The 21,926-nt window shown below is 40.2% G+C and overlaps 3 protein-coding genes across 4 annotated transcripts in view; 1 reads left to right on the top strand and 2 right to left on the bottom strand.

Annotated features, from left to right (window-relative positions):
• Positions 1-627: 627 nt before the first annotated feature.
• On the bottom strand, positions 628-3,558 carry LOC117523807 (carbonyl reductase [NADPH] 1-like; the record flags this gene model as incomplete). The annotated part of the gene is made up of 3 exons (XM_034185417.1): positions 3,533-3,558; positions 2,078-2,165; positions 628-834 (listed from the first exon to the last, which is right to left on the bottom strand). Coding segments are annotated over exons 1-3 (321 nt in total), but the record flags the coding sequence as incomplete, so codon positions are not given.
• A 1,308-nt stretch (positions 3,559-4,866) lies between these two features.
• Positions 4,867-16,465, bottom strand: LOC117523999 (carbonyl reductase [NADPH] 1-like). Its single transcript, XM_034185706.1, has 7 exons — positions 16,333-16,465; positions 13,878-13,992; positions 13,374-13,543; positions 9,600-9,707; positions 9,153-9,361; positions 9,014-9,067; positions 4,867-5,045 (listed from the first exon to the last, which is right to left on the bottom strand). Exons 2-7 carry the CDS (start codon positions 13,988-13,990, stop codon positions 4,872-4,874), a joined length of 828 nt encoding a protein of 275 aa, XP_034041597.1. The 5' UTR covers positions 13,991-13,992; positions 16,333-16,465; the 3' UTR covers positions 4,867-4,871.
• The window catches only part of setd4 (SET domain containing 4), a 19,647-nt gene continuing 14,125 nt past the window's right edge, over positions 16,405-21,926 (top strand). The window contains exons 1-7 of one of the 2 annotated variants that reach the window (XM_034185702.1): positions 16,461-16,516; positions 18,565-18,666; positions 19,062-19,278; positions 19,357-19,452; positions 19,585-19,622; positions 20,175-20,263; positions 20,450-20,686. In XM_034185702.1, coding sequence (XP_034041593.1) covers positions 19,203-19,278; positions 19,357-19,452; positions 19,585-19,622; positions 20,175-20,263; positions 20,450-20,686 — 536 coding nt within the window. In that variant the 5' untranslated portion in view covers positions 16,461-16,516; positions 18,565-18,666; positions 19,062-19,202. Of the gene's footprint in view, positions 16,517-18,564; positions 18,667-19,061; positions 19,279-19,356; positions 19,453-19,584; positions 19,623-20,174; positions 20,264-20,449; positions 20,687-21,926 lie in introns of both variants that reach the window. The other variant, XM_034185703.1, reaches the window with a different exon arrangement.

Below are 21,926 nucleotides of genomic sequence, written 5' to 3'. Positions count from 1 at the left end.
TTCTACGTTAGACTGGCATTAACATTTTGATATTTTTTAAACTGATCATTGCCTTCATGAATGAAATCAACATGCAGCTCTGTAACGTCAATAAAAACCTTCTGTGAGGAAAACATGTTTTTTTTATAGAGGGGTTCGGTTTGTGAGTGCACCTCCTTAAAGGCTTTTAAATAACAAAAATAAGCATGACGGACAAATGAACATTCAGTGACCAAGACATTGGAGATATTTTTGATGCAGATGAAAATGGTTGTTGACCCACAACATTAGAAACACCACAATAAAATGGTGAGTCCCTTTGTTCTGGAATTGTTCAGTCTGTCCGTCTAGTCCATGACTATAATGTTGTTTGCACGTTTCCAGAAATTGTGTGATGTGGCCTCCAGCTGTAAGTGTGCTATAAATGATCTGGGGACCAAAGCCATTACCTGGTCATTTGGTCTCTCCTTGGACAGACGCCGAGCCAAGATCATGGACAGAGTCTAAACAGACACAAACAGACTTTGAGGATCAGATTTAGATGATTTAATGGAACAGGCGGTGGATTTTTTTTTTTTTTTGACTGATCGATAGTACCGTGAGTCCAGTTTTGGACACTCCGCAAGCCATCTCAACTGTTGTCCTTGTGTTGGTTCCACTTTGCCTCATCGACAAAGTGACAAATCTCTGCATCAGTCCCTCAAGCTCCTCCTCTGTTATGTCCTCTCTGCGGAAATGCTCTTGGAGGGCGGGGCTACAGCTGTTAAGTGCTTGTGAGCCTAACATGCTGGAGATGTTCACCACACAAATAAATTGACTATATAGCGCTTTTCCATCTGCATCAGATGCCTCACACTGAGGCATTATTTGTGAGGGTGCTGCTCTACAAGGCACTCACTACACACCAGGAGCAATAGGGGAGTAAAGACTTTGCCCAAGGGGCTTTAGTGTTTTTCCAGTCAGGCTGGGAATTGAACTGAGGATCTTCTGGTCTCAAGCCCAATGCTTTAACCACTAGACCATCACCTGCCTCTTTATAGTGGTTTTAATCCTGATCCTAAACATTCAGGGTACTCGAGGTGGGCGGATTGATCCTAATATTGATAATATCGATACCAATGCTGGTATTGATATTGAACGATCCTCGTGTAAAAAGCTCGATACTCAAGCTTTTTTCTCTCCTGCACACACTGACTGCTGCGCACAGATTCATCAAAGTCTGCTCTCTGTAAGAGAACGATGGTTTGTCAGCCCTCTACCTCAGGAGATTTTGTTTTAAGTTGTGTTGAGTGATATTTTTTTAAACAAAAATGTTGATTGTGATAAAGTATTTTGTTGTATTTTGTACGTTGGCTAAATTCTATCCTAGGTCTTTTGGATCCTTTGGATCTATGAAGCTTAAATATGAAAAAGTATCAGTATTGGTATCGGTATTGGTATCGATATCGGCGATACTGGGCCTGTATTTACTTGGTATCGGATCAATACCAAAATTCCCGGTATCGCCCACCTCTACCAGGTACTAGATAACTCTTAAATCCAAATAAAATGCTGATTTAATCTCAACAATCGAGAATAAATTTGAGATAATTTGTTTTTAACTGTCCTTAAACTCATGCACACAGGACAAATTGATTTAAGCATCATTAAATTGGTTTTAATCCAGACCTGAACCTTTTTTGGGATTGGTCTAGCACTCTAAGATGCTGAGAAAATGTTGGTTTATTCTCAACAAACTAGAGAATACTTTGGAGATAGTTTTGTTTCAACTGTCTCAAACTCTTCTGCACACAGGACAGACCGTCTTATTAAGCATCATTAAATTGGTAATAATTCTGATGCTTTTTGTCTGCTGCTCTAAACCAATGGGAAACTGATTTAAGTGGATAAATTTGAGATAAATTATGTATTATTACTGTTGTTATTTCTACACTGTTTTTGTCAACAACAATCAACGGTTTATTGGATGAATTTAAAATAACTTGGTGATGAAGTGACCTTGACGGTGGCGTCTACCTTTGTAAGCTATTTCAGTCTTATTGATGAGGACGTCCATTCCTCCGTAACCGTCTTAGAAATATGTGAAAGCTTTATCGACGCTGTCTGGATCGTTGATGTCCAGCTCATGAAAGTTGGGCTTCAGTCCCTCTGAGTTCAGAGACTCCATGGCCTTCTGACCCAGATCACTGGAACATGAGTAAAACATTAATTTATTTAAAAGCCGTGTTAACATTTTTTAATTGGTGGTCTAATGCTAAAATATTAATACATTGAATTAATTACATTGACTAGCAAACCCGTTTTGTGTGGCTTACATTAGTGAATATCACCTCTTTAAAATAAGCAAGATAGAGGTACCTTTCGTGATACTGACACTGTCTGGGTGGAGATCTTGTTACCTAAATCTCACCCAATCCTGACAGGTGTTAGTTACAGATCTCCAAACCAATTGGGCTTCTTCTATGAATGCTTTGAAACATTTTTTTTTTTTTTCAAAAAATAAACCAAAACCAAACTCCTGCCACAAGCAACTGCTGAGTTTGAAACAACAAAAAAGTCCTGTAATTTCCAACTGCACCTGAACGCAGCAGCATTCTGCGCTGTGTTCACAGGGACTGATCAATTTACTGCTCTAATGATATATTCAATCATCTTTACACTTATATCTATTACCCCTTTGACAGTGTTGTGTTATAAATCAATATATATGGCTTAGTAACGTAATACAATTGATACAACAGCTGCCATGGCACACAAGCAGGTTTTTTTTTAGGCCTCCTGCACACTCCTGCGATATTTCCATCTCCTGTCCATCCTGCACCTTTCAGTCCAGCCCGCTGGAGTTTGCATGTCTGCTTTCTTCTTCACTACTGTCGCAATTACCCATGTTTTTACTCAGTCTCGTGTGGCTGAGCTCTACTTGTCCCTCTAAAAAGTTGATGCCGTCCACACGGGACCTCGTAACTAGTTAGCATGCCGGAGCCTCATTCCTTATTGGAATTAACCGGGTAAATTGCTTCAGAGCTTAAGTTTCATGTTGGTATCATGGGTGAAATGCGTTGCTACATCCGCCAAGGATACAATAAAATCATCCCATTTATTTATTTGTCTGTCTGTCTGTTAGCAGAATTACGTCAAAACTACTGCACAGATTTTGATGAAATTATCACCACAGATAGATATTAGGCTATGAAAGACTCCATTAAATTCTGGAGGTGATCCAGATCCAGATTCTGGATCACGTTTCATTTTATATAAGCTTTGTAGGATTACTGTTAGCAGGACGTCAAAACTACTGCATGGATTCTCACCAGATTTACACCACAGATAATTAGACCACGGAAGACTCAGATTCTGGATCAAGTTTCACGTTATAGACTTTGAAGGATTATGTCAAAACAACTTCACAGATTCTCACCAAATTTGCACAATAGATACACATTAGGCCATGGAAGAATCTGACATTTGCCATTTGGTATGTTTATTTTGGGTCAAGGATGAACACTGCGAAAAGGGAACAATGGACATTACTAATTACTTTCTGGACTCACACCATTTCATCAGGGGGCAGTAAGCCATTTTTATATTAAAATCGTGAGCGCACAGAGATTTTAAGTTCAATGTAAGTACATAATATAATTGTAAATGCGTAAAAAAAAAATACATGGATGGCAAGAAAGTGAAAACACTTATTTCCATTGTGATCCATTTAAAAATCAAATGAAAAAAGAGAAGCAGAAATAAAATAGTATTCATATGATAGTAAGAACCTAAACAATTTGTAAATACATTAAGACAGTGAATTAACATTAAAAATTACATAATTAACAGTAAATAAAAGGATTGAGTTCCTATTCTAAAAACTGTTAAGGTCTGAAGTTCTAAAAACACTGGACTCACACACACCATTCCAACTCATTTTACAAGCTTTGCTTAATTTATTACCACCCTTGAAACATACCCAATCTAGAGCCCGTGGATCCACACAGACGACAACACGCTAGTAACAGTATATTACTATTAGACTTTGGATTAATTTTTAAATAGTTTGAGAAACCCAAGATAGAATATGATATTAACTTAAAATGTGATTTTACCAATATATGCACAGACCAGTAAGGGGCACTCGTTGACTACTCTTGGAGAAAGGCTAACCTAAAGGAAATACTGATCAACAAACTATTAGGAATTGATTGGTATTAATGACTTTATAAAGTCATAACATTACAGACACCCATATTTATTGTACATTTATGTTTCATTTTATTGGTTTATTTGACAGGGACAGAACATATTAATGAACGTACAATTATTTATAGACAATATATATATATATATATATATATATATATATGTGTGTGTGTGTGTGTGTGTGTGTATAGGGCACAATTTAACGTAAATATGCCAGATTTAGCATAATGCTATATGGTGGTGTGTTTGATGCACTTTTATATTTTTTGAGTTTGTGTGACCCTGTACGGGGGGTTAATATATGTATGTTCTTTATCATTATAAATTCTCCATGAAATATAAACTCTGTAAATGTTTGTATGGATTGTGACATAATTCTCAGTGTAAAAAAAAACGTTTTCTTACAGAGAAGTGTTTTATTAACTGTCACAGAGCTGCACAATGATTTCATTCATGAAGAAAATATCAAAGTGTTAATGCCAGTCTAACATAGAAAAAGAACGTACGATTAGAATCTAAAACACACAATCATCAGTTCCCTTTTGATCAGAGTTAATTGTTTTTGTTTTTTGTCTGATTGTTTTGGTTTAGTGATTAAACTCAAAGATACATTTACAGATCCTGAGAAATGAGTTATAACGTTGAGATTCCCTGTCATACAGTATTTTATTTTTTCTAACTGTCGAGCCCGCTGTAGTCTTTCACCACGGCTGGACTTCTTTCTCAAGCACAAACTTCCCGTGAGGTTCCGTGGATCCAGGCGGCAGTAGAGCCAGGTACACCGGTGTGACAGCGCCCTCGTCTGGTGATTTTGGAGCTTTGGGACCAGCCATGTCAGTGCGAACCCAGCCTGGACAGCAGGCGTTCAGTAAGATCTGCAGTAACAGAGATGTCATTTATTTATGAGTTAGGAACAGTTTTAGGAACTCACTTCTGCCTCAGTGAAGGTCTGAGCACAAATGTGTTTCTTGATATCCGAAGCTCCTGAGTTCCGACTTTTCTGAGGGGGAATCTTAACTGTTGCTTCCACCCCGATTTTAAAAGGCATAGTTTCAAACGTTTGGGTTTAACAACAGATAGGGACTCTGTGGCACATGTGCACACTACGGTGTGTGCTGTTACTTAATATAAAGACTTTTAAATTCCAAAAATAAGCAAAATGGTCTAATAAATGTGTGATAGACAGCACACTGGAGGTTATTTGATGCAGATAAACATGGTCTGCTGACCTACAGTCCATCTGATTTTTTTTTCCACCCATCAGCTCTTTAATTTGGGATTTTTATCTCCACCAATGAAGTTGGAGGAGGTTATGTTTCCATCCCTGTTTGTTTGTCTGTTTGTGAACAGCCTGGAGTCCACAATTTTTCATACATTGTTATGAAATTTGTACTGAAGATTCATATCCTGATAGCCAAGGACTGATTCAATTTTCAAGGTCAGAGTCAGAGGGCAAAGTAAAAAAAAATCTTGGAAAAATCCCTTTAACACTGTATCCTTTAATCGACCTGACCAAGTTTGATCTGGACCTGATTCAGATTACAGATTTTGTGGCTATTTAAATTTAACATTGAAAACACAGTTTAATGCATATTTCACATTATATCATCACCAAACATGCCCCAATAACTGCCATATTTGAAAGTGAGGTGCAGACTGACACTATCGCCTGACAAAGTTTGATCTGGATTGTGGATTTTGTGGAGATTTGTATTTAATATTGAAAAGCCCATTTGGTGTACATTTTGTATCAGTGATGAGAACAGTCTGGAATGAAAAAGACTGGTGGGTGACTGTGTATCCCCTCACGAAGGGGAAGATTTTGAATTTTTCACACTTTAAAGGAGCTATTCTGGTGAACAGACGAAAATATGCTTTTATGTGGATAAAAAAAAAATGCTCTCTCATTTATACCTTTGTTTAAAATCCTGGCCGTGATTGACAATTCATAATAAATTGTATTAAAATTTATTGTGACCAGACATTCCAAATCAATGTGTGTCAATAATGAAACCAAATAGGCAGGATACTCAGTCCAATGCACATGTAAATCCTTGTAAAATCCACTCAAGACCACACTACAAATGATCTTTTTTCAAATAAAAAAACAGTTATGTTGATTTTCACTCAGTCCTACATAAAATCCAAGTTGACACTATCTACAGTACTGAAAGGAAGAACAGGAGTCACGTGAGCACCGCGCAGGATGTAGATGCGTCGCTTCGTTGCTCTGCAGAACCCCCCAGTATTTTAGTATTATTTTCATACCCAACGCTACTTTTTTGTAGCTCTCGGTTATTTTTTAATTTTGGGGAAGCTTTGTACACACCGAGATGGCAGCTAGTTCAAAAAGAACGACAGGCAAACAGCTCACAACAGCTCGCTCAGCCGACAACGAGGAGCTCGCCGAGTACCCCTGCCCTGTCATGAACGACAAGCCTGTTTCGTTAACTGACTTTATTTACATTTACAGAAACAAACAAACTGCGGGACGAGGTTCTAAGCTATTAGCATAGCACCTCTTTTTCACCGGCAAGCCTCGTGCACACCACACTTCAGTAACAGCAACGCCCGGTTTCTAATGTGAGAACTGTCACAAACACATCACACCTCAGTTTTTTTCTCACTGGATTTGAAATATCAATAGGTGACTAAATGAATCCCAAAAGTCGGGAAACCACCGATCGGAGGCGATTCTCATCCCTGTTGCATTGTATCTCAAAAGTGCCTCACTCACTCTCATTTGTGACAATAAGGTGCAAACGTCTAACAGGATGTTGACTTTGAAAATTTTTACAAGGTAAAATTTTGTGGAATTGGAAACTAGTGTTGGCGGGGGTTTGCGCTCTATGAGCACGGTGCTCTAGTTGTGCATCAATTTCGTGCACTTTTATTGTTGGAATAGCTTTTGTTTATTGTGTAAATTCCTGGGAAAGCGCTATATAAATACTTGTTGTGATTATTATTAAGAACAAAGGGTGTATGTTAAGCCTCGTTTCCACTCAGTGGTTTGGGTCGGTATGGCATAGCATCATGTGGGTCGGAAAGGTCAAGTCTGGCTTGGCTTGCACTTCCACCGCCAGCAGCACCCTTTTTTTCGGTAGGCGGCACATGTAGATTTTGACATGCACGTCATCGAGAGCGTGTACACTGTCGTGCGACCTCGCCCCCCACGCAGACGCCATAGAGTGTAATTTAACTTTTTTTTTTTAATTTACCGTATTCACATGTCTGATGGCACAGGGCCGAGGATCTGCCCATCCCTTTATTGAAGAAAGTTAGTGAAACACACCTGAAATAATTTTTTTTTTTTAAGTTTTAAGTTTATAGTTTATATTGTGAAAAGGGGGGGGGGGGGGGGGGAGAAGAGTTTTCACAATGTTTTTCTCCTCTTCTGTGTCTGACTTGTAATATCATCGGTTTGTCTTGTGCTGTTATTGTGAAAGACTTGTACAAGAAACAGGAAGTGTTCTGTGACAATGTGGTCAGCTTTGTACAAGTCACATGGTAAAGGAGCTACTATCAGATTGTGTTCATTTTTTGCCTGACAAAAGTCCTTTTTCCATCCAGAAAAATTAATTCTTGATGAATTGATGTCCGCAAAGTTCATCAGAATGTTTTGCGCATGTTCAGAACTTTGAGGGGATTTCAGACAGAAATATTTCCTGCTGCTGTTTTGAGTATGAGAGAGTGGGTCAGAGAGACAGAAGCAACATTTCCTGCCATGGCAGACTTTTCTGCTTTAATGCAAACCAGATGCGCATATACAGTAAATTTATTTTATTTTTGTCTTGGTGGATCATGGGATTTATTTTTGTCACATGCAGAATGCTGAAGAGTCAACTGATGTCTATGTTAAACTCTGGCATGAATGAATGAGGTGCTGTGACTCAAGTTTTAAAATAACTTAATTTTCTTGTTGTGGGACAAAGCACCGGCGTTCTCTGGTTCAGGCTGAGAAACGCACTGGGAGCAGACAAACACAGAGGGACTACTTTTAAAATGCTACGTTTCTTCAGCCATGACAAAGAACTATAAAATTATTTCCAGACCTCGTTTTCCAAAATTAGAAAGCTTTATTTGTTTAAGTTTTTGTCAGGCTGTGATGATGAATCAGACTGAAACAATGTAACGGGTAAGATTAAGAATTTCTATTGTGAATGGTTCATGTGTGAATGGTTTGAATACTTGAAACAGTCTGAATTGTTTGCACGACTGCAGCTTTCACTTTAGCTGTTGAGACAATCGATGCACAGCACAGCAGTGTGTCAATGCCTCTGTTTAGTAACCGGTCCATAATTTTGGAATCACAGCCGAAGGGTGCAGAAAAAAAATGGTATGGTACAGGTTTGTGTATTTTGGTACCAGTTCATAAATCTGGATGTGGAAATGCACAGAACTGCGTGCCGTACTGACCCGGACCGCTCGGTGGAAACAGGTCTTGCAGGACTTCCTACACAAAAAAAAGAAAAAAAAAAAAAAAAAAAAAAGCCACACACACAACAGAAAAGGAAAATACAGTATTTTTAATACCTCGTCTGGTTCCAGGGATGTGGGTGTCGGATTTGGTTTTGACCTTTTACTTATGACCTTGACACGACCTGTGTTGTGATGGCACTCTCCACTGAGTTTATCCACGAAGCCCAGAGCAGTTAATCACAGTCACTGCTGTTTGTTCTGGAATTGTTCCATCTCTCCGTCTAGTCCGTGACTATAATGTTTACTTTTGCACCTTTCCAGAAATTGTGTGATCTAGCCTCCAGCTTGTAATATCACTGCAAGTGTGCTATAAATGATCTGACCAGTCACAATTTTAGCGTAAAACGGGGACGAAAGCCATTACCTGGTCATTTGGTCTCTCCTTGGACAGACGCCGAGCCAAGATCATGGACAGAGTCTAAACAGACACAAACAGACTTTTAGGATCAGATTTAGCTGATTTAATGGAACAGGCGGTGGATGGTTTGACTGATCAATCGTACCGTGAGTCCAGTTTTGGACACTCCGTAAGCCGTTTCAGGCCAACCGTCCTCCTTGTGTTGGTTCCGCTTTGTCTGATCGACAAATCGCTGCATCAGTCCCACAAGCTCCTCCTCCGTTATGTCCTCGCTGTGGAAACGCTCTTTGAGGGCGGAGCTACAGCCGTTCAGTGCTCTGGAACCTGCCATGCTGGAGACGTTTACCACACGACCTACAACACAAAAAGAACACGTACAGCTGCTCATCATTCACCAAAACTGGAATCCAGGAGAGAAGATCACAGAAAACAATACAACTGACAAGGATGAAAACATAAAAACAAACAAGCAACAAACTGGACGACAATTAGAAGACGATTCTTCTAAACTTCCATCGTCACTGCACTCAGCAGCATCAGTGTGATCAGGGACTCAGTCCCAGTGGTTCCTGGACCAATTCTGTGGTCATACCTCCAGGTTTGATGATCGGCATGAACTTGGTCAACATGTCTCTGGTGGCAAAAAAGTTCGTCTTCAGAGTGACCTCCGCTTGTTCGGCAAACGGCGCCGTGTCTGCAACTAAAGAGAGAGACAGAGACACCAGCTGACGACACGTCACAACGTCTGCCAGACTTTATTTTATTTATTTAAGAAATTAGACAAATGGAAATAAAATGATGGACGTGAAGCAGAAAAAGAAAACTGAGCAGGAGGAGAGTTAAAGTGAATTTAAAGACAAAATCAGTCTGACTGCTGCTGAAACCTTTAGTTCAAATAACAAATCAGTAACAAAGTGACCAAACCAGAACAAAGTCTGGACAAACAAAGGCTGAATAAATAAACTACAAGACAAGGAATAAATCAACATCCTGATCAGCTGTTTTAAGTCAGATAGGACATCTTTTAGACAGATCTAACATGCTAGTTTAATCTGAACAATTTAAATACAATCTGGTTCTTCTACATAAATGTCAGACAGGTTACAGATGTTTTGTGCCTCTTTAAATTGGATTAAATCTAGATCCAAACAACTTTGGTGACAGGTTTTAGCGAACTATCAAATCCAAAGAAAATGTTGGTTCAATCTCAACAAACTAGAGAATATATTAGAGATAATGTGGTGTCAACAGCTTTCAAACACTTCTGCACAGAGGACAGCCTGGTTTCTAAGCAACAAGAAACTGGCTTTAAACCAGGCCAAACCATTTTGGGAATTGCTTCTAGCTGGCTCGGATGCTGAGAAAATGTTGGTTTATTCTCCACAAACGACAGAATACATCAAAGACAATGTGTTGTCTTTAAACACTTCTGCACACATGACAGATTAGTTTAAACCAGTTAAAGCATCTTTAAATGGGTTTCAAATCAGATCCTAACCATTTGAGGAACTGCATTTTTAAATCCATCATTCCAAACCAGTGTTAAACAGGTTGAAGTGAATAAATTTAAGATAAACTGATATTTTTAATTATTATTTCTCAACTGTTCCTGTAATTTGAAGATGTTTCTGTCAACAACAATCAACAGTTTATTGGATGAATTTAAAATAACTTGGTGATAAAGTCAATCAATCAATCAATTTTTTTATATAGCGCCAAATCACAACAAACAGTTGCCCCAAGGCGCTTTATATTGTAAGGCAAGGCCATACAATAATTATGTAAAACCCCAACGGTCAAAACGACCCCCTGTGAGCAAGCACTTGGCTACAGTGGGAAGGAAAAACTCCCTTTTAACAGGAAGAAACCTCCAGCAGAACCAGGCTCAGGGAGGGGCAGTCTTCTGCTGGGACTGGTTGGGGCTGAGGAAGAGAACCAGGAAAAATACATGCTGTGGAGGGGAGCAGAGATCAATCACTAATGATTAAATGCAGAGTGGTGCATACAGAGCAAAAAGAGAAAGAAACAGTGCATCATGGGAACCCCCCAGCAGTCTACGTCTATAGCAGCATAACTAAGGGATGGTTCAGGGTCACCTGATCCAGCCCTAACTATAAGCTTTAGCAAAAAGGAAAGTTTTAAGCCTAATCTTAAAAGTAGAGAGGGTGTCTGTCTCCCTGATCTGAATTGGGAGCTGGTTCCACAGGAGAGGAGCCTGAAAGCTGAAGGCTCTGCCTCCCATTCTACTCTTACAAACCCTAGGAACTACAAGTAAGCCTGCAGTCTGAGAGCGAAGCGCTCTATTGGGGTGATATGGTACTACGAGGTCCCTAAGATAAGATGGGGACCTGATTATTCAAAACCTTATAAGTAAGAAGAAGAATATTAAATTCTATTCTACAATTAACAGGAAGCCAATGAAGAGAGGCCAATATGGGTGAGATATGCTCTCTCCTTCTAGTCCCCGTCAGTACTCTAGCTGCAGCATTTTGAATTAACTGAAGGCTTTTTAGGGAACTTTTAGGACAACCTGATAATAATGAATTACAATAGTCCAGCCTAGAGGAAATAATGCATGAATTAGTTTTTCAGCATCACTCTGAGACAAGACCTTTCTGATTTTAGAGATATTGCGTAAATGCAAAAAAGCAGTCCTACATATTTGTTTAATATGCGCTTTGAATGACATATCCTGATCAAAAATGACTCCAAGATTTCTCACAGTATTACCAGAGGTCAGGGTAATGCCATCCAGAGTAAGGATCTGGTTAGACACCATGTTTCTAAGATTTGTGGGGCCAAGTACAATAACTTCAGTTTTATCTGAGTTTAAAAGCAGGAAATTAGAGGTCATCCATGTCTTTATGTCTGTAAGACAATCCTGCAGTTTAGCTAATTGGTGTGTCCCCTCTGGCTTCATGGATAGATAAAGTTGGGTATCATCTGCGTAACAATGAAAATTTAAGCAATACCGTCTAATAATACTGCCTAAGGGAAAATGTATAAGTGATATAAATTGGTCCTAGCACAGAACCTTGTGGAACTCCATAATTAACTTTAGTCTGTGAAGAAGATTCCCCATTACATGAACAAATTGTAATCTATTAGACAAATATGATTCAAACCACCGCAGCGCAGTGCCCTTTAATACCTATGGCATGCTCTAATCTCTGTAATAAAATTTTATGGTCAACAGTATCAAAAGCAGCACTGAGGTCTAACAGAACAAGCACAGAGATGAGTCCACATGTCCGAGGCCATAAGAAGATCATTTGTAACCTTCACTAATGCTGTTTTCTGTACTATGATGAATCTAAAACCTGACTGAAACTCTTCAAATAGACCATTCCTCTGCAGATGATCAGTTAGCTGTTTTACAACTACCCTTTCAAGAATTTTTGAGAGAAAAGGAAGGTTGGAGATTGGCCTATAATTAGCTAAGATAGCTAGCTGGGTCAAGTGATGGCTTTTTAAGTAATGGTTTAATTACTGCCACCTTAAAAGCCTGTGGTACATAGCCAACTAACAAAGATAGATTGATCATATTTAAGATCGAAGCATTAAATAATGGTAGGGCTTCCTTGAGCAGCCTGGTAGGAATGGGGTCCAATAAACATGTTGATGGTTTGGATGAAGTAACTAATGAAAATAACTCAGACAGAACAATCGGAGAGAAAGAGTCTAACCAAATACCGGCATCACTGAAAGCAGTCAAAGATAACGATACGTCTTTGGGATGGTTATGAGTAATTTTTTCTCTAATAGTTAAAATTTTGTTAGCAAAGAAAGTCATGAAGTCATTACTAGTTAAAGTTAATGGAATACTCAGCTCAATAGAGCTCTGACTCTTTGTCAGCCTGGCTACAGTGCTGAAAAGAAACCTGGGGTTGTTCTTATTTTCTTCAATTAGTGATGAGTAGAAAGATGTCCTAGCTTTACGGAGGGCTTTTTTTATAGAGCAACAGACTCTTTTTCCAGGCTAAGTGAAGATCTTCTAAATTAGTGAGACGCCATTTCCTCTCCAACTTACGGGTTATCTGCTTTAAGCTACGAGTTTGTGAGTTATACCACAGAGTCAGACACTTCTGATTTAAAGCTCTCTTTTTCAGAGGAGCTACAGCATCCAAAGTTGTCTTCAATGAGGATGTGTAAAACTATTGACGAGATACTCTATCTCCCTTACAGAGTTTAGGTAGCTACTCTGGCACTGTGTTGGTATATGGCATTAGAGAACATAAAGAAGGAATCATATCCTTAAACCTAGTTACAGCGCTTTCTGAAAGACGTCTAGTGTAATGAAACTTATTCCCCACTGCTGGGTAGTCCATCAGAGTAAATGTAAAGTGACCTTGAAGGTGGCGTCTACCTTTGTAAGCTATGCCAGCGTTATTGATGAGGACGTCCACTCCTCCGTAACTGTCTTTGAAGAACGTGAAAGCTTTATCGATGCTGTCGGGATCGTTGATGTCCAGCTGATGAAACTTGGGCTTCAGTCCCTCTGAGTTCAGAGACTCCACGGCCTTCTGACCCAGATCACTGGAACGTGAGTAAAACATTCATTTGTTTAACAGCCGTGTTAATAACATTCTTTAACTAGTGTTAACCAAAACATTAATTAACCACCTATTCTGTTTAAAAAGAGGTGTGGGTGGAAGCTTGGTGACCAATGATCAGATACTTTTTGAACAAGTTACATACAAACTAACCACTTACTGCTGGATTGGTAAGACATTGAATTAATTATGCTCAGCACGTCAATCCATGAACCCTGGCCAAGTGCGTTGTCTTGAGAGTACAATTGGTGTTAGCTGTCGCTGCTCAGATACTTTAGCATGTGGTTATTCTGGTGCGTTGGCATGTTAATACCTACACATTTCTGGCAGTGAGAAAAACGTCCCCATCAAACTGCTTACACAGCGCGCGGACAATGGCAAAGCCAATGCCTTTATTACTGCCTGTTACCACGGCAACCCTGGAGGACATGTCTGCAGAGGGAGAGATAAAAATTTAAAGATTAACACATGAACACTGATGAGAGTGGCTATTCACCCTACCATTGGTTCAATAAAGTAAATACGCGAGTATATACGCCCAACCACAACCGACCAATGAGCGTGCTTGTAAGCTCACTTCCGGTTTCAACGCGGGAGGGAAAAAAGGTGGATATTTTCTCACCGGCTGTGGGAGGGTTCGCAGCCCGCGGAGGAGCTGTGATCTAAAGCGGTTGTGTTTGGCTCATCACACCCAGGGAACAGTGTCAAACTAACACCATCTTACACCCAACAAGCAGCATTTTGTTCAAAAACTGTTTCGTCGTCGTTAACAGGCTTCCGTTCAAAATGCTTATGAAGTTTGTCTGTTTTCATCCATTGCGGTGTTTTCACAGTAATTAAAGACAGCGCCATTAAATGTGTCAAACACGCCGCAATAGAGCCTTAAAAAACGTACTTTAGATGCACAAAACATGTCAAATACACAATCACAGTTGGGCAAATAAGATAAGACATTATATTTATCTGCCCAACGGTTGTGCATGTAAAGTTCAATGTATGACTTATCTGCCTGACAGTTGGGCGAATAAGGTAGGACATTATATTTATTTGCCCAACGGTTGGGCGTATAGCCTTTACCAACACAGATACAGTTCATGTCAGATTTACTGTTGACTCATACTGACCGTTCCACACAGGTAGAAAGAAGAATTCTCATTTCATGGTTATTAATCTGAGATAACAAAACAAAAATTTACTATAATAACAGACATTTTAAAGTGAAAAGTTTGTGTCAGAGCTTAGTTTTTAACTTTCTGTTGCTTTCCGTAGCCGTCAATCAACCCCCCCTATTGAGGTGCAAATCCCACTAAATCTCAGAGAGGTGGTTTTTACTGGAAGATGTATAGCCTATATATATATATATATATATATATATATATGTATATACACACATACATACTGAACAAAAATATAAATGTAACACTTTTATTTTTGCTCCCATTTCTCATGAGCTGAACTCAAAAGATCTGAAATGTTTTCTATATACACAAAAAACCTATTTCTCTGAAATATTGTTCAGAAATCTGTCTAAGTCTGTGTTAGTGAACGCAAGATAATCCATCCCACATCACAGGTGTGGCATATCAAGATGCTGATTAGACAGCATGATTATTGCACAGGTGTGCACCTTTAGGCTAGCATCTTGATCTGCCACACCTGTGAGGTGGGATGGATTATCTCGGCAAAGGAGAAGTGCTCACTAACAGATTTAGACAGATATGTCAACAATTTTTGAGAAAAATAGGTTTTTGTGTGCTCTGGACACACCTCTTTCATTCGGTTAAATTTTATGTTTATTTTTTTCTTCTCCAGACCTTTCAAGTCTGCGTGTGGTTTACATTTGTACTGAAAGGCTTGCACCTTACCTTTCAATGTACTTTGCTACAATGACAAAGTATCTGTAGAAAATGGTTTAGATCTTTGAGTTCGGCTCATGAAAAATGCAAAAATAAAAGTGTTGGGTTTATATTTTTCTTCAGTGCTCTCACAAGTGAATCACTTTATTTTGAAAAACTGAATCTTAAAATCTGGAAAAAGAAGATGCTGAGACTATTTTAAAAAATGTTAACATTAAAAATGCAAGCATGTTAAAAAAAAATCAGTCTATGGTTAAAAAAGGATGATTTCAGTGTAATCTTTGGTGGCGTATAGTTGGAAAAAAATATAATTTGGTGTTGCAATGGGAATAGGAATGTGAAGTAATGTGATTTTATTTATTTATGTAATTTGTTTATTTTGGAAATGTTGCTTATACTTATTCTACCAAAAGAGTCAATTTATCTCAGAAAACTATTTCATGCATTACCACATGAAGGCATATTAATTTATTTTAATTGCACAAAATAATATGTATAATAATATTAATATAATAAGTGTGTGTGTGTGTGTGTGTGTGTGTATAGATACATATATATTCAAGTAGCAAAGTCACAGAAGTGTAGAATGACCTTTAACCCATATTGCAAACTTTAACTGTTATTCTCACTTTCTATTTTTTATGCACTGCATAGTTGAAGATTGGGTTTGAAAAACTGTCAGCCGTGCTGCAGGACAGTGAGTCAGCATTTTTATATAACGTCGCACAAACAAACATTTGCAGAGTTTATAACGTGCAGTTTTCCGTTGCAATTTATTTTAATTTATATAGCGCCAAATCACAACATAGTTGCCTCAAGGCGCTTCACACAGGTAAGGTCTAACCTTACTAACCCCCAGAGCAACAGTGGTAAGGAAAAACTCCCTTCAGATCGTTAAAAAGTGTATAATTCTTACTTTAAAGTGAAGCTGCGACGTCCTGTAGAGCTGCAACAGAAAGAAGAAAAGAGGAAAACCAGCAGGAAAAATAGAAGACACTGCGCAGCTTTACTGCGCAGGAAGTGCGCAGAAAGCGCGCATACTCGGAAACAGTGCGACACCCGTCGAACAGCAGCGAGATTAAACAAAAAAATAAATTAAGGTACGTGTATTTACAACTGTCTTTTAGCGGCTACAAACAGGTAATATAAGGCGCTTTAAAATGTCGACCAAGTTTTAGAAAGGTTTGAAAATGCTTACAAAACTCAAAAATTGCCTTCTTGGCCACCCACTGCCGTGACCATAGACATTCTATACGTAGACGCCTCACGACTTGCTGCAGCGTAATCCAGTGTCGCCGCCATATTGGATGGGTCTCTTCACAATAGGCTCGCACCAAAGTCAATGAAGAGTGAGCAAATACGCCTGTGTTTTGTGCTGCCTACAGTTGCAATAACTGGCGCAGTATAGAAACCAGATTGCGTGGTATTACCTTTCACAAATAAGACTGAACAATAATTTTGGTTATTTTACCATTTGTAATATGTCATCATAACAAACAGTACTTACATGTAGCATTATTAGAGCGGGAACTGGTACTCTGTCAGCTGTGTTTCCATCCAGCTAGTATCGCAACTCTTAAGCGAATTTTCGTTAATGCGGCAAAAGGAAGAATGCATTTGAAGGGGAGGTTATAGTGGATAAGCGTTGGGCTTGAGACCAGTTCAAATCCCAGCCTGACTGGAAAAATCACTAAGGGCCCTTGGGCAAGGTCCTTAATCCCCTAGTTGCTCCCGGTGTGTAGTGGACACCACCTTGCATGGCAGCACCCTGACATCAGTGTGAATGTGAGGCATTATTATGTGAAGCGCTTTGAGTGTCCAATCACAAAATTTTCAGGGAATGTTGCTGAGACAACAAGCTACCAGACAGTAATTTGAAGGATAGATGTTTGCAGGATTCACATTTGAAGATTTCAATTTGTCGAAAATCTGTAGTTTTTGTCAAAAGTATTTACTTTCAGATATTAATGGCATAAATGTAACTCCACAGACTCTGAGCTCAGCTCAGCCGACTGCGCTGCATATCAGAATGTAATTCATAAAACACGACATCTCATTTTGGGAGCAAAAAAAGTTTTGGTTTGTTGTCTGTACAAGGTCTGTTAAAAAAGTATCCGACCTTTTTATTTTTTGCAAAAACCATATGGATTTGAATCACGTGTGATTGCATCAGCCAAGCTTGAACCTTTGTGAGCATACGTGAGTTTTTTCACGCCTGTCGGTTGCGTCATTCGCCTGTGAGCAGGCTTTGAGTGAGCAGTGGTCCACCTCCCTCGTCGGATTTTTATTGCCAGTAAAATGTCTAAACGATTTGGAGCTTTGCTGCATCAAATTTTTCCAGAAACTGTGAGAGACAGCCAGGTGGAAACCATTCGGAAAATTCAGATGGCTTTCAGGGACGATTTTATGGGGATCACGCAGATTAAGGAGTGTTACAGCTGGTTTAAAGACCGCTCACAGCGGCTGAGAGCGCGCCGTGCCCCAAGCGCCAGGCTGAAACGACCAGATCACTTCCAAAGTGAAGGCTTTGTTGATCCGGGACGTCGTCTGACTACCACAGAAATGGCAGAAGACGTGGACATCAGCACTTTTTCGGCACATTCCACTGTTACAGGAGTTTTTGTCATGGAAAGAGGAGCGGAGGAATGCGCCACAGAGCCGCGAATGGCACGGGACAAAAGCACCTCCATGTTGGTCTCACGGACGGCTTTCGGTGGCTTTTCAGTCGTGTAACTATCCGAGAAATTGTGGATGAGCTGGACATGCCAGGACATGTCCTGTGAGGCTTCATCACGGCGTTGCTTTGCGCCATGCGGCTCCGTCCCGACGTGCGAATTCCTTCGCTCCTCTTTCCATGACAAAAACTCCTGTAACAGTGGAATGTGCCGTTCATTTCCAAACTGAATGCTGTGTTGATCCAGGACGTCGTCTGACTACCAGAGAAATCGCAGAAGACGTGGACATCAGCACTTTTTCGGCACATTGAGACAGATGTGTGGAGGAATTTGTGCGTCGGGACGGAGCCGCATGGCGCAAAGCAACGCCGTGATGAATGATAGATTAATAGATTTCTACTCTGCATGTTTATATTTTTTGGCACATTTTACACCCAATGTCCTTCCTGACACAGCCCTCCTCATTTATCCAGGCTCGCGACCAGTGTTGCAGACCAAACGGCCCCCCTGCTTTCATTGTGCATGCATCATTTTGGAGTGTCAGCAGAGATTCAATGATTGAAGAAACTTGAAAAGTATGACAGGCATGTCCAAAATTTTACAACTTCTTAACCACACGGTTATTATGTTGAAATAAAATGTGACAGTTAGAGGGCGATTCTATAACTGTCTCTATTCTAAGGCTGCATCCTTCTGAGGCTGTCTCATTTTGATTGCTCTTTAGAATTCGGCTGACGAATTCAACAGTTTTTCCCTTGAAAATGAAGGATACAACAGGTCTGTCCTTTGCAGCCCAGAAAATCCTAGGAGTCATTCTTTGCAGGATGCAGCCTCCAAATTGAGACACAGCCACATTGTTTGGTTTTTGTCCTGCCTCCTCGTCTGTAACACTTCTAAATGAATCCTGATATTTCATTATAAACATCAGCGTGTATTCTCAGTGAGTGTTCGATTTTGTGTTTTATGCCAGAGTGGACGCCTGCTTTCTATTGGCTGTGTGAGGACTGGTCACGGTGCACTGTGCAGGTACATTTGGGCTGATCTCAGGGTCGGCACCTGTGCGCTCCACTGAGTGCCGTTTGAAGCTTTGGGAAGACAGACGTTGCGGGTCATGGGAGGTCACTGTGGTGGTGCCGGACGAGCTGCGAGAATGAGGAGGCAGAAACATAAAGATGGCGTCCGTCCAGGTCCAACCCCGTTTAGAATGTTTACTTTTAGTGTTCTGACACCTGGATGTTTACTTAGTGCTGTTTGTGCGACTGCAGTCTCTCTGTGTCACCAGCCGCCATTTGTCACACTGATGACGTTTCTGCATCGGCGCGGCTTCACCTCGCCGCCGCTGCAGCCGAGTCTCTTCACCGGTACGTTGAACCGAGTTTAGCAGACTGACTATATAGTCCTACACTTCTGTGGCTGTGATTGAAGAAACTACATAGTGCACAGAAAAAATAAGAATTGTGCTGTCATTTTTTCCCCTCTCTCTTTGCCTGCAGACACGGGCAGAGGACTCCAGGCTCTGAAGGCAATAAAGGTAAACTACAGTTAGTTTGTTCGCAGAATGACTCAATAAGAAATAGACAGATTTCAGTGAACTTTGTTGTGCTGAACAATCATGTTCCAGATCATTAGTGGTTTAAATTTGGAGGTGCTCTGGAACATATTCTTGAAATAAGATCCAGAAAAATGTTTGGTACATATCATCACATAACTCAAAACGTTGTGAGAGCATATTGCTGAAATTTGGTGAGCAGATGGATGATGTCCCAGCAAATGAGGGGTTGCATTCTGAATTTGATCTGGATCAGATTTTGGATCCAGGAGCCAGAAAATGTTTACGGCCGTGTGGCCGTGGCGGAGGTATGCATGCTCGAGTGCCGTTAATCCACGCTTCTTTTTTTTTATGTGCTTTAAAGCAGATGTCGAGTATTTGTTTGTTTCACGTTGTGCAGAACAAACAGATAATCATTGGGTTTTGTCACATGTGTTAATTGTCTGATGTCCTCCTGCGTATGGGACTTTTTGAGTGTGTGGGCAACTTGCTTGTGGTGTTTTGGCATGACATGTGAGTCTTCCTGTGTCTCAGCCCGGGCAGCTGCTGGTTTCTCTTCCCGAGTCCTGCCTCCTCATGACCTCCACGGTTCTGGACAGCTACCTGGGAAGTTACATCAAGAGGTGAAGACGCACAGCTTCAAAAACAAACGTCTGCTCCCGTTTGGACGCAATACACTAACTTTAGTCATGTCTTGTTTATAATCCATTCTTAAATTTCTTGGCTCCGCCACTTTTGACTCCAAGAAGCCTGTTGACTTTGGGGTCAAAGGTCAAGGTTACTGACCTCTTGTTTTCTGTCCTCTGCAGCTGGAAGCCCCGCCTCTCTCCTCTGTTGGTGCTCTGTGTCTTCCTGGTGTGCGAGCAGCACCGAGGAGAGGCTTCTGATTGGTTCCCCTACATCAACATACTGCCCAGCAAGTACAGCTGCCCCGCCTATTTCACTGATGATGTCATAAGTGTTTTACCGCTCACGGTGCAGAGGCGGGCCTTACAGCAGAGGGAGGCGGTGCGAGAAATTCACTCATCCAATCAGGATTTCTTCAGGTATGTAAATCTTCATTTGTCCAAAATGGATCAGCGCCGATCACATCTGCCCTATTGTCATAGAAATGAATTCTGTCACAGTGTTAACTTGCCCTACCTATATGAACTCTGTCAGTGTTAATCTGCTCTATCGTCATATAAATGAATTCTGTCACAGTGTTAATTTGCCATATCGTCATACAGTAGTGTTCAGAATAATAGTGGTGCTATGTGAGTACAAAGATTAATCCAGGTTTTGAGTATATTTCTTATTGTTACATGGGAAACAAGGTACCAGTAGATTCAGTAGATTCTCACAAATCCAACAAGACCAAGCATTCATGATATGCACACTCTTAAGGCTATGAAATTGGGCTATTAGTAAAAAAAGTAGAAAAGGGGGTGTTCACAATAATAGTAGTGTGGCATTCAGTCAGTGAGTTTGTCACTTTTGTGGAACAAACAGGTGTGAATCAGGTGTCCCCTATTTAAGGATGAAGCCAGCACCTGTTGAACATGCTTTTCTCTTTGAAAGCCTGAGGAAAATGGGACGTTCAAGACATTGTTCAAAAGAACAGCGTAGTTTGAATAAAAAGTTGATTGGAGAGGGGAAAACGAAAACCTATACACAGGTGCAAAAAATTATAGGCTGTTCATCTACAATGATCTCCAATGTTTTAAACTGGACAAAAAAAAACAGACGCGTGGAAGAAAATGGAAAACAACCATCAAAATGGATAGAAGAATAACCAGAATGGCAAAAGCTCACCCATTGATCAGCTCCAGGATGATCAAAGACAGTCTGGAGTTACCTGTAAGTGCTGTGACAGTTAGAAGACGCCTGTGTGAAGCTAATTTATTTGCAAGAATCCCCCGCAAAGTCCCTCTGTTAAATAAAAGACATGTGCAGAAGAGGTTACAATGTGCCAAAGAACACATCAACTGGCCTAAAGAGAAATGGAGGAATATTTTGTGGACTAATGAGAGTAAAATTGTTCTTTTTGGGTCCAAGGGCTGCAGACAGTTTGTGAGACAACCCCCAAACTCTGAATTCAAGCCACAGTTCACAATGAAGACAGTGAAGCATGGTGGTGCAAGCATCATGATATGGGCATGTTTCTCCTACTATGGTGTTGGGCCTATATATCACATACCAGGTATCATGGATCAGTTTGGATATGTCAAAATACTTGAAGAGGTCATGTTGCCTTATGCTGAAGAGGACATGCCCTTGAAATGGGTGTTTCAACAAGACAATGAC

This window comes from Thalassophryne amazonica, chromosome 13 (assembly GCF_902500255.1).
Source record: "Thalassophryne amazonica chromosome 13, fThaAma1.1, whole genome shotgun sequence".
Taxonomy (NCBI): Eukaryota; Metazoa; Chordata; class Actinopteri; order Batrachoidiformes; family Batrachoididae; genus Thalassophryne; species Thalassophryne amazonica.
This window is presented reverse-complemented; position numbering and strand designations above follow the sequence as displayed.